Raw genomic sequence first — 12,741 nt, 5'->3', positions numbered from 1 at the left:
ATTACATATAACTTAATGCGACACAGTTTCTAAAGAGGAAAACAAAACAAAACAAAACCAAAAGCAACGAATAAAAAAATCCTCCCATATCTTCCATAAATTAACACTGATATAATCCTATTCCCCGAGAGACTTCATATGATTCTGAATTATGAATAATTTATACCATAATATGATCACTGAAAGTTGTGATAAGAGTTATAAAATAATGATAGAATTCTGACAGTCATGCCTAAATATTTTTTTTATTTATTCTATATATATGGTTGATAAATCATTGCTTAAAAATCTTTAAATAGTTTTCTTAATATCTTCCATTAAAAGCCTCTTATAATTGCCGGATTTGAAAATATAATTTTATGATTTTATGAGAATTTCTTATAAAATGAAGAAGAGGAAAACCTGATGTATGGAAGAAATTCTTTACTGTGAGAGTGGTGAGACACTGAAACAGGTTGTCCAGAGAAGCTGTAGATGCCCCATTCACGGAAGTGTTCAAGGCCAGGTTGGATGGGGCTCTGAGCAACCAGGTCTAGTAGAAGGTGTCCCTGCCCATGGCAGGGTGTTTGGAACTACATGATCTTTAAGGTCCCTTCCAACCCAAACCATTCTATAATTCTTTGTTTATTCATTATAACATAATCAATATTTTTCAATTTACATTCATTCATACATGGCACCCTTCAACTCCTTTCTTTCCTTTGTTTGGAATATACATATTTTCTAAAATATCACTGCTCTTCGAAGTGAAGAATAGAAGAATGCACCTCAATATGTTTTTCAGATCTTTTTCACTGCAGAGTTTTTGATTCAGGGCTTACCAATATCATAGTGTCTCAGTAATGCTTGATGCTTGACTTAATTCCTATTACTAATAAAGGAAGGGGTTTCTTGCCATTAGCATACTTGCTGACATTCAGGAAATCAAGGGTTTGATTTCTAGTTCCATTATTGGTTCCCTAAAAGATCTTGCTGAAGGTTTTTTACTGCTTTCTGTGCCCTATGCTCTTGCTCTGTAACATGAGGATTGTGAGGTCTGTTCTCAGCACTTCCTCACCTCCTCTGAGTGCTTTGGTTGCAGCACCTTAAGAGACAAGGAGATGTTTTATTGAACACATTGCAGATAATGATGGCTTGGTTGCTCCTGTGTGACTGTGGTTTTACTCAGCTGTTATTAAACAAATACCTCATCTCTGATATGAAGCCATACTCTGCCTCTCCATGTCCCTTTCTTGGATGTATTTCTAGAATATTGTTGAAGTATTAGAAACATTTTATTTCCTTTTCATACTGGAAAAACTTGTTTAGTAATGTCAGATAGAGAAATAAAATGTCTCTTCATTTCAGCTGCTATATGTGACTTCGAAAGAGACAGCTGTGGCTGGATTGAAACTGTAAATACAGATGAATTTGATTGGGTGAGAAGTTCTAGTAGTGCTCTTCCACCTGTGTTTCAGAAGCAAGCTCCTCCACAGGATCACACCTACAACAAATCTGAAGGTAAGAAAAGCCAGGCCTAGAAAACAGAGAAATGGAATGCGTACACCTCCTCTTTAACCAAATTTTAAGTGGAAGCCATGAATGTTTTAAAAGCTTTTAGAAACCCTTTATTTCTTCAGTCTGAAAAGGTGTTTTCTGTTTTTTTTAAATAGGTCATTTTATGTTCATTCTGAAGAACAGCAACAGCATTTCACAAATAGCTCGGCTACGAAGCCCAAAGTTCAGGCAAACTGGAGCAAATTGCACACTGTCCTTTTGGTATGAAATAATTTACATATAAAATTCCTGATCATCTCACATTTCTTCTCTCGGACTGAAATTGAGGTTATAGTTTGCAATGGATGCACCTTCCTCTGAAGTATTTGTTTCATTTTATTCTATAATCATATGGATGCAGACACAAACAGAAGCACTTGGAGAACAGAACTGAAACAAGGAATGACTTTGTTGTCAGGCTCTTAGCAAAGTTTTAGTAAAGGCTCATGCCTGCATATACATGGACAAATACTACAGTATTTTTGCTAATAATTCTTTGGTAAATAAATTTGAAACTGTGAAATTTTATTCAAGGACAGGAAAGGACTGAAAAATCTAGCAGGTCCTTGAGTCACCTGCAGTATCCAAAATTAGATTTCATCATTTTTAAGCAAAAGCTCCAGCATGAGAATAGGTGTTTTGCTTTCAATTGTTTTTTTTATATACACAGATAAAAAACCCCAAATAAAATCCCCCAAAACCCACTAAAAAAAAAATCAACAACCAAACCCAAAGAAACACTTTCGGTTATTGTCTTGTCTCAGACTTTTTGCAATCTTTTCAAAGATAGGCAGAAAAAATTGTGATAATTTGTTTACTAAGGTCAAATTGGTACTACTGTTTAAATAAATGTTTGGCCTGACCTTGATGTTATTAAGTGCAGTTTGTCTCAGTAGTATCAAATACATCTGCCACAGGAAGAGGAAATGTCTTTTTATTCAAGACTTATGACTTGAAGTTGGAGTATAGGTTTGGAAATTTCAAGTTGTTGGTTGTATTTCTGATTCTGCTTCCAGTTTTGTACAATTGCCAACCTAAGTATTTATCATTTTTAAATGCTTTGAGATCCTCCAAAAATGCTGTAAAAGGCAACATGTCAACCATAAGTAACATAGATACTAGGTGTACTTTTGCATTCATTAAGTATTCTGTTTTTCCTTTCTGAAAATTTACAATTATGTACTGAATTAAATTAATAAAAAAAATGTTATGCATCTGAGTGTTTATTGCTTAATATGAAAGCAAATGTGTGTCTTCAGTTACGGGGTTTAATTTAATGAAGCATGCTTCTCCTTTCAAAATCTACAATTCTTGAAATGAGACCTGGACTGATATAGCAGTCTATCTTACCATCATTCAGAAAATGTACTGAATTACAAGTAAACTGGAAATAGGCACTAGGGACTTCCTATATGTAACAGAGATATAACAGAAAATATACTGTATGTATCTACTTTACCTGATGTGGTCCATTTTCATAATTTTCCCATTTAACATTCTTTTTTTATCATTTTAGGTATTACAACTATGGACAGTCAGTTGGGGCAGCAGAGCTGCAATTGCTTGTAGATGGGCTGAAACAGCCTACTGTCCTTTGGAGGACATATTACAACGAGGGAAATCAATGGTTGAAAGCAGTCATTCAGCTTGGACGCCTTCCACATGCTTTCCAATTTTCACTTGATAAAATCAGTCTGGGTTTTTATGATGGCGTCTCAGCAATTGATGATATTAGATTTGAAAACTGTGCTCTCTCACCTCCAGCATTAAGTTGTGAAGGTCCAAATCACTTCTGGTGCAGAGACACAAAAGCATGCATTGACAGTTTGTTGGTCTGTGATCTTGTGGATGACTGTGGGGATGGATCAGATGAAGACAACTGTAGTAAGTACTTTCCATTATTGCTTACTTTGCATCACACAAAAATTAACTTGCCAGTTCAACCCTTGAGTGAAAAAACACAGAACTGTTAGAGCCTATCAATGTCATAGCCAGTGATGATTCCACTGAATATAGTTATTGATAAAACAGAATGATAATTTTAAACCTAAATGTGTATGAGGAGTTACAACTAAAGGTTAATGCAATTCAGTCTCCTTCATCCAAACCAGTTATATTTCTTTAACTCATGTAAAACATAAACACACATTACAAGGTTATTTTAAAAGAGAGGATTTGCAGTCTGCCACTTGATTTAGGTCAACATGCTATCTTTGATTATACTGATGGAAGTACAGTGTAAGACATACTGATGGACTGAGAGGAGTGTATGTCCTATCTTTTCTTATGACCTATACTGTTACTATCAAAAAAGTGTTAAAATATCTGTACTAAAGATAGTAGTCATGCTGGACATAATTATCCCTTTCAAGGAAAGAACTTGTAAGTACCGAAGAGAGCCATGAGTCATTCACATTTTTGACACTCACCTTGCAGTGCTGAAGGGTGCTGTTGATGGTTTTCTTCCTGAAGCATGCATTCATCAATTTTAAGAACTCAAGAACTTTAATATAAAATAAAATTAACTAGCAGTTACTTTATCACATCCTAAGGTAACTAAATTATGCAAATCACAATCAGTTTGAGAAACGTGAGATACCTTACATGCTTGAGGGGTTATAAGTCTGCAGTGATATTTGCCAACTATTAAATTAAAACTGCCCTGAATTCAAAAGAAAGTGAAGGCTTTCCTATCTCAGTTTTCCCCCTTGTGTAATGTCTATCTTCTTTATAACCCGTTTTGAGGTCCACAGTAAGATATGAGTTGCAGTTTTAAGCATCATTAAAGATAACAGCTTAATTAAAAAAAAAAAAGAATTGGCTATAGTTTCAGCTACTGTTTCTGAAGAGCACATGCAAAGTTGGAATGCAAGTTCACCGCCCCTGACACATTTTATTGTTTTACATTAGAAGTAATTGTGCTAATCAATATTTTGCTTTGGTGTCAAATAAAAAAATGCAGTTGTGTTATAAAGACCGCTCTTGAATTTAGCTTTGATAAAGCTATTGTGCTACTATTATTGAGGATAATAAAGATCTAAATCACAACAACCCATTTTTAGGGCTACATCTGCCATGCAAAAATATATCAGATCACTTATTACACATACCTACAAGACTGTATCCTGTGGTTTATTTCGTTCAATTATGCTCAGTTTTAACTCCTTTACTCAGTTCAGTTTCAGTTAAAGAACTTTGCATTTTTTAATTGTAATAATACATGAAATTAATAGCATGGATAATAAAATGCTTTTCACAGTTCGGTTTATTCAATAAATTATGTACAGTTTGACAGATGTGTATTGAAAGAAAAGGTAATTCTTTTATGTACAGACAAATGTATATTTATCCTTCAGACAAATGTTTTCAAGGAGAAGATATGGGCTTTTTCTATAAAATTGAAAGGGTTTTTTGCAAAGATAAAAAGCTATATCTTTTTAATATTAATTAATGCATTATCCCCCTTGCTTTTTGGTATTTTTTTACAATCTGTTCTGTTTACATTTCAGACCCTGACCTACAGTGTAACTTTGAAAATGGGCTGTGCAATTGGGAGCAGAGTGTAAAGGATGACTTTGACTGGATCAGAATACAAGGTCCAACCCCCACGGTTAATACAGGCCCTTTAAAGGATCACACGACAGGCACAGTCAGGGGACACTACATTTACATGGAAGCCTCTCAGCCACGCCAATTCCAAGATAAAGCAGTTTTGCTTAGTCCTCTCTTCAACCCTTCTAAGAATGGAACCTGTGTTTTCCGCTTTCATTATCACATGTTCGGAAAACAAGTTTACAAGCTGTCAGTCTTCCAAAGAACTGTGAGTAATGCTAGGGGATGGCCGCTGTGGTACAAGTTTGGAAATCGAGAAAACAGATGGATCAGACAAACACTCCACATCAGCAGTTCTAAACCATTTCAGGTATGATGATTCTAGGTTGTGAAGTGTTTATTTGCTACATAGTAAAACACTGAGAGTATATAAATGACTGGACAATCTCAAAGCTATTTGTAACTGATCAATTTTGCTTTGAAATACAGTTGTAGGGTTTTTTGAGGAAATATATAAAATAATTTTGTTGGTGGTGTTGCATTAATTTTTCCCCCTAAAGCACTTAATTTTAATGTTCTGAACAGGAACATGTGTTATTTAAAGTAGATAGTATTTTTGTTTTTCAAGTATCTGGTGGGAAAAAGCTTATCAAAATCTAATACAAAACATCTTGGCAAAAATTTTGATTCATTAATGTAAAGACTGTTAAAAGGAGTATCCTCTGCTCTGTCTTACTTTTCTGTCTTACTCTGTTACAAATTAATCTTTAATTATATAATGCCAGAAAATATATCATTAAAAATATTTGACTGCCAGGCTAGACTAACATTCAAATATAATTTGGAGAAAGATATATTAGAGTAAGTTAATGCTATAAATCTTGACTTATTGTCTCATCCTTTAAATATTTTAAATATTATTTACCTTTCACTATATATGATCTGTTTAGTCTGGTTGGGATATTCTGCAGGGTTACTAGAGGATCAGTTCACTTGGTTGTCAACTGGTCACAGAATTACTCAACACCCCCTCACCCCACCCCACCTTCCCCATATTATAGAAAGAAACATCTTCCATCTTCCTTTTAAATCTGATATAATGCAATATTTTCTTTACATTGTTCACATTTATTTCCTAAAAAATTATTTTTAGGCAGAGAGAAGTTCTATCCCCTTTGGAGGAAAAGGCATTAGTACTACTGTGCTTGCAAAGAGGCACCTGGAAAGAGAGTGCTCATTTTCTGTCGAGACTTTTTGTAGAAATGTAAAGGTGTATAAACATAATGGTAACAAAACACCTTCCTTCCTTCCTTCCTTCCTTCCTTCCTTCCTTCCTTCCCTCCTTCCTTCTTTCCATCCTTCCTTCCTTCCTTCCTTTCTTCTCTTCCCTTCCTTCCTTTTCCTTTCCTTCCCCATATCCTATGTCCAGTAGTTTATCTAAAGAGCTATAAATTGATGTGTCCTATGTTTGACTTCTTGAGGGTTAGAAAGGTCTAATCAGCAACTGAAAATATTTTTCATGATCTAGAGGTGTAGGGTTTTTTCTGTTGTACTTGCCCAGTTCCACACAGGGAATTTCAAGGATCTTGTATTCTTTTGATGTAGTTTTTTTTCGCAGTCATTTTTGAGGGGCATGGGGTGTAAGATTTGATAGCTTGTTCTGAAGAAAGAGATAAAGATCTGATGTTCATAACTGTATATTGTGTATCTTATAATGGAGCTTGCTGTGTCACAACCTACGACCCTTCAAAACTCAGAAATGTTGAAGAGAGCAAATTGTGTTCTATTTCTGCTAAGCTGGCAGGTCCTGATGTCTTTCCAATCTTTCTTTTCTCTTTCCAATCTTTCTTTTGAGTGTATTGTGTTTGGATACTTCCAGAGATAAAGACACATGGTGGAAAGATCTTCACGCTGTTACCACTTTTTCTCTGATATATTTCTACTGAGATGTAGACTAGAATAGCCTCTCAATTAGTTTTGGGGTGTCTACTGGCTGGGTAACAGTTTTAAAGCTGTAGATTCTATACTTAATTTTATTCCCCACACCCTATGAAGTTATTGGTTCACTGCTTTCACACCACAGGCTTAAAGTCTTGAGGGTCACCTCAGTGCTTCAAAGGAAATGTTTAGATTCACTTGAGAATGGATTTTTTTTCATGAAAGTCTAAAAATAAGATAGAAATTTTTAATAATTTTCTGGTCAAAATACATGTCTTGGTTTCATAATCTGTTTCTAGCCAGAGCATCTCATCAGCTGTTTCAGGACTTTCAGAGATTCCTAGTGAATAGAAAATGTCAGATTCCAGGAACAAAGGTGGTCTAAGTCGTTGTAACAGGCCTTTATTTTGCTTTTTCTCTTCTAAATATATGAGATAATCATACATGTGAGATACCTCCTCTTCCTCTTTCCTCCCTTTGTAAGTAGGTCATTTGTTTACCACATTCCAAGAAGGAATCACTGCGAATAGTAAATCTCCCAAATTCACATTTTCAGTTTATTTTGCTAAGCGAGGTAAGCCAACTTTGGGAGTATATAAATAATTGTACCTACGTGCTAACTGCTAGGAAAAGGAGGAGTTGTCAGCCCAAAATTCAAAGCAGCAAAGAAAGGCACTTGAGAACCTCTTAAAAGCCAGATTCTCTTTTGAAAGTTTCAAAACTTTAGGTATGATACGGTAGGCCCTTTAATTGAATCCTCTGGCAGAAACCCAAAGGGAACAGCACATGCAGACTCCCTTGGCTCACACCAGCTCCCAGAAAGCCTCAGAATCTTAATTTTGTCAAGAAACCTTTGTTCTAGCTGCCAGCAAACCATGGCTGACATTTGTTGCCGTTCTGTCAGATATTTTACGCCAGAGTGTAAAATGTGACATCAATAAGAGGAACAGGAGTAGCTGGATGAGAAAAAGGTAAATTTAGAGCTAAATTATTTAAATAAAAGAGATGAAGTTTTCCGAGCCAAAGTTAAGCACCTCCGTCAAATACTAATACTGACAAGTAAAAAATGGTCCAAAATACATGTGTTTATAAAAATTTTGTAACTTTATTGATCAAGAGTTTTCCTTCTTCTGCAAAGAATTTAATAATCTGCAAGAATTTTTTTTTTTAATTGGGAAAGTTCAAGTTTAAAAGATATTCCTTATAAGCTATTCCTTTTTATTGTATGGGATACTTGTTTCAACATGGAAAAATCCCACTCTTGAGTGTCCTTGTCTCTGTACTTGATCTGCATTTATTTCCATCTCCCTGAGAAGTTTACTTACATGTCTTTTCCTTAAAAGAACATTTGAAAAGGTAGTAAAATAAGAATCTGTCTATGGTAACCTACTTATATTGATGATTAATAGTGTTCACTTTTATCTTGGCATAATCATAATACCTGAAATAATTTCTGCCTGGAAGAAAGTGCAAATATTCTATTTTAACATCTTAGATAAACATTTCTCTCTTAGCTTGCTCTATCATTCATGTTTCTGTGGATACAAAAAAAGAAAATTATAATATGTGAACAATGGCAAAATTTTGTATCTCAATTCTTTTAGTCATGATACAAATCACATACCTACTCTGTCTGTCTTAAGAGAGCCAGGGTAACTTTACTATATTGTGAAACAGATTATTAAAAGAATTAGTAATTACCTTTAGCCTGATGGAATTGTTCACTTGTTGCTCATCTGCAACCTATATCTTTATCCCTGTAAATAAAAATTATTATAGATCTTAGATACTTCAAAACATAAGTAATGCATAAGGGAGTCTAACATTCTCTGATGATTTTATAAAGATCAGTTTTTTCTGTTGGCTCTTATGAAATTTAAAAATGTAAATACACTAAGTACATGATTAACTATTAACGTTATAGCATCATTACTAAATTTTTTTTTATTCTGAGTATCATATATAAAAACTTACTTGTCCCTTCAAATGTAAAAGTTCCTCCATTTAAGTGTGAAAAATAAGGAGCAAAATCAGGTGAAAATAAATAATGAACGTTCATTGAAAAATACTAGCTTATAAAAGTTGATAAGTAAAATAAAATTTCAAATAAGTAGATATAAAATGCATTTTGTATTTTCTTATTTTACAAGTGGTTAAGAAAAGTAAACAACAAAATTCACTGCAGCAATTTTATTCTTTTTATCAATTATGTATTAGCTTAGAAAGTAATGGAATATTGATTGAAAATTAGAATGATACATTTGCTACGAATATAGAATAGCACTGTGTTCTGTGAACACAAACACAAACAAACCTTCTTTCTCCAACTCCTATTTTTAGTGTCTGTTATGCTGTTCATTTAAAATGAGAGACAGAAAGGTCTAAAAATTGTCTATAAGTTACTACCAGCTAGATAGTTACAATCACATAGGCAGTTCTACTTTTCATCCTCTAGTCCCTTTCTTTTCATTCCTCAGTGGGATGAGATAGAGATTGTTCCTTGGGGATTCTAATGATTTGCTATGTAATAAGTGAAACAGCATCACAAAGCTCACTCCAGTTATTTCTGCAATTCTAGCTGTTTCTGAAAATTACTTTTCTGATAAGAGAGCAGATTGACTAACCCCTCCACTCCACCAGCCATTTCTGTAATGAAAAACTCAGAATTCTAGTGGTAAATGAAATTTTTGGTACAATTCTACTTTACAAACTATTTTTAAAATGAGTTTGAGTTCTGTTTCAAATAAAAAGAGTCTGTTGTGGTAATTTGTGAGATTTCAAAATGTAATGTTTTTCTTTCATACATTTCTAATGGTGATAATTATATTTCATACATGAATAGCACAGGAGGACTTGTTATAGTAGACCAAATACCCTTTGTACCAATTTAAGATAAGGTAATGACTTGCTAGTCTTCCTCATTAGCTATAATATCTTTGAAGTAAGAAAATTCAACATTTCATTTCCTACATAACAAACGTCAGAACTACGGAAATTACAGGTTCTAGATCTTGCATCACATTTCACAGCCCCTCACAGAGAAATTTTTAATGGGGCTTTGTGGCATCAGCACCTTTGTAGATTGACTTAAGCATGTGAATTTTTGAGTCTTCTCTAATCAATAATGGATAAGCATCAGGTTGAAATTCTGGACTTACATTGGTGCACTCCAGAAAATGGGGCTGACCAAGCTTAACCAAATTTCTTTCATGCAGCTCCTCTGTAAAGAGTGTACATAACTCTTTTTTGTCCCAAGGAGAAGTATTCCTTCCTGTGTGGAAAGTAATGTGAGGAGACCATGGTTCAGTCTGTTAGAGTTGCATATCAGCACACACAGCTAGTACTTGTCTTTACTACTCACAGTGTGGTTAGAAGGAAACTTGTTATGAAGAATTTGTATTCTTTCTTATATACATACTAAAAACACAAATCAGAGTAATTGTGTATTTGCCTTTACATTTGCAACATTAAAATGAAAAAAAAAGAAGTAGAAATGTTTGACCTTTTCTAGAACACTTAGGTAAACAGTGTTCCTTTTAGAAAGGGAGATGAATAGATATAGCAGAGAAACATCTAATCAATAGTGTCACAGAGAAGCTGCATAAAGATCAGTTGTGATTTTTCTGAATACTGAGAATGAGAGATGTTCTGTGAAATCATAAAGTAAAACAGTCAAAACAAAAGGAAATAGTATTTTAGGATGGTCTGTTTTACAATTCATTGCTGAGGGATGTTTTGGGTACAAGGAAGTATGAATGGAATCAATAAGTATTTCGGCAAATTATGGAAAGAAAAGTCTGTTAAGGGCTAGTAGCACAATAACGAGACTATAACCTCCCACCTGCGATGCACTGCTTGGTACAGAGTCTGGGTGGTGCCACTACATGCCGGGCTTGTTGTCACTGTGGGAGTGGTAGCAGTCTGTGGGGAGACACACACTGCCATTGACACACACCTGGGCAGCTGACCCAGCCACTGGTGCATCTGTACTCATGCTGTGAGGCATTGTGCTGCAGAGAGTTTTCTGTGTGTTGGGAGGCTCACTCTTTGATATTCCAACTGTGATTTCAGATTTTCTGCAATCACTTTCACCCTTATTGAACCAGGTTTACTATTGTCAAGTGTTGTTAGCCTTCTGCCTTGATTTGATTGTCTTCTTGCTTCCTTCTTCAGGGCCTCGTTTTCAGTGTGTGCAGACATATCGGTAGGAGTTTGTTAATGTTTAGTTGTTCAGATATGCATTTTTCATTAAAATCTGATGTTGAAGCAACTCTGAATTTATCAAGGACTTCTCTAAGACTTTTATTACACCTCTAATACTCAATTGTGATAATTTTTCTGTTATTGCTTTTGATCCTTTCCCTGGTAGCGATTTCCACAAAAAGATTTAGTCATCAAGAATTTTCCACTCAAACCACAGCTTCAGTTTCAATTTTCAATTTATCATTCTTTATCTTCCTTTACCTGCTCTGCTCCTTTGTACTTTCCCTAATAATCTACTGAGATTAGTATTCAGAAATTCTTTTTTTTCTTTTTTCTTTTTTTTCTTTTTCTGTCCTTTAAATGTTACGATTTGCTTCTGTTGCCTCTTAGTCCTCCAATACTACTTCAAATACATGGATATCCAGCCATATTTGCTGCATCTTAGTAGCTCTTTTTCTAACAATTCTTTTTTGTCTCTGATATGTGGTGTAGGCTCTAGTTTGGACAATTAATTCTCAGGTTTCAATGCACAATATAGGTGGGAAACAGTATATGTAGAGTGGACAATGAGGAAACTAGGGCACTTGAGGGAAAGAGTGAAAAACAACCATAAGACTTTGTGGTTGGTAGTGAACTTTGTGTTGATAGTGAAGGCTATTCAATACCTACAGTATGAATAGAAATACTGAGAATTTGCATCTCCAAAATATCTGTGGTGCAATGCAGTATATTTGAAAGGCAAAAAGTAGCGTGAGTTTTTTAAAAAGTCATTCCTAAACATCAGTATTGCCATTTTTGACAAGTGGATTTCAGAGCACAGAAAACTGTGGAAACAAGGAAATCACATGGGAAGTCAGGAAAACATATTTTACAAACCTCAGAGAATATTTCATGGGTTTAGTTCAGTTCTTTGGGAAAGATAGTGCCCTTTCATTCAGTGCTATCACAATACTTAATATTATGAAGCTATAATGCACTCTAATAATAGAAATAATTTATTCTTTGTGTTATTGTTTTATTGATGCCATGGAAGACTTGTCATGATGTCATCAAGTCACAATGTGTGCACAAAGGGGAATAAGAATTTCTAATCTATCTTTAATAATGCCTTTCACAGTGAAAATTATATTCTTAATTTCACATCTGTCATTTACTTGCTTTTTTTTTTCTTCAGAGGGGAGAAGACAAAGGGGCAGGGGTTAGTGTTTTTTACCTTTTTTCCTATTTACATGCAGGCTGCTCAAAGAAAATCGCACAAGGTAAAAATAACCTTTCCATATACCACTGAACTGTCAAGTACTGCCCACATTTTTAATATAGAAAACCTGAAGTAATGAGAGGTTTTCAACACCTTTCAGAACCCACCACCCACTTAGAAACAGTGTTGAGCCATTTAAATTTGAGGGAAATCATGTAAGGTAGGAGTTTTGCTGTCCTGAAAATTAAGAGTAGTGTTTCAAATTTCCTATTGCTGTTACTATATTACTTATTGCTGAACAGGAAAATGAGACT

At 34.5% G+C, this 12,741-nt stretch overlaps 1 protein-coding gene across 1 annotated transcript in view; it reads left to right on the top strand.

Moving 5' to 3' along the window:
* Positions 1-12,741, top strand: part of MALRD1 (MAM and LDL receptor class A domain containing 1) — a 248,160-nt gene that overhangs the window by 57,026 nt on the left and 178,393 nt on the right. Inside the window, exons 14-17 of the mRNA XM_027695630.1 lie at positions 1,348-1,500; positions 1,653-1,758; positions 3,053-3,420; positions 5,046-5,458. Of these exons, the coding sequence (XP_027551431.1) occupies positions 1,348-1,500; positions 1,653-1,758; positions 3,053-3,420; positions 5,046-5,458 (1,040 nt within the window). The remainder of the gene's footprint in view (positions 1-1,347; positions 1,501-1,652; positions 1,759-3,052; positions 3,421-5,045; positions 5,459-12,741) is intronic.

This window comes from Neopelma chrysocephalum, unplaced genomic scaffold (genome assembly GCF_003984885.1).
Source record: "Neopelma chrysocephalum unplaced genomic scaffold, ASM398488v2 Primary Assembly neopelma1_102, whole genome shotgun sequence".
NCBI classification, from domain to species: domain Eukaryota; kingdom Metazoa; phylum Chordata; class Aves; order Passeriformes; family Pipridae; genus Neopelma; species Neopelma chrysocephalum.
This window is presented reverse-complemented; position numbering and strand designations above follow the sequence as displayed.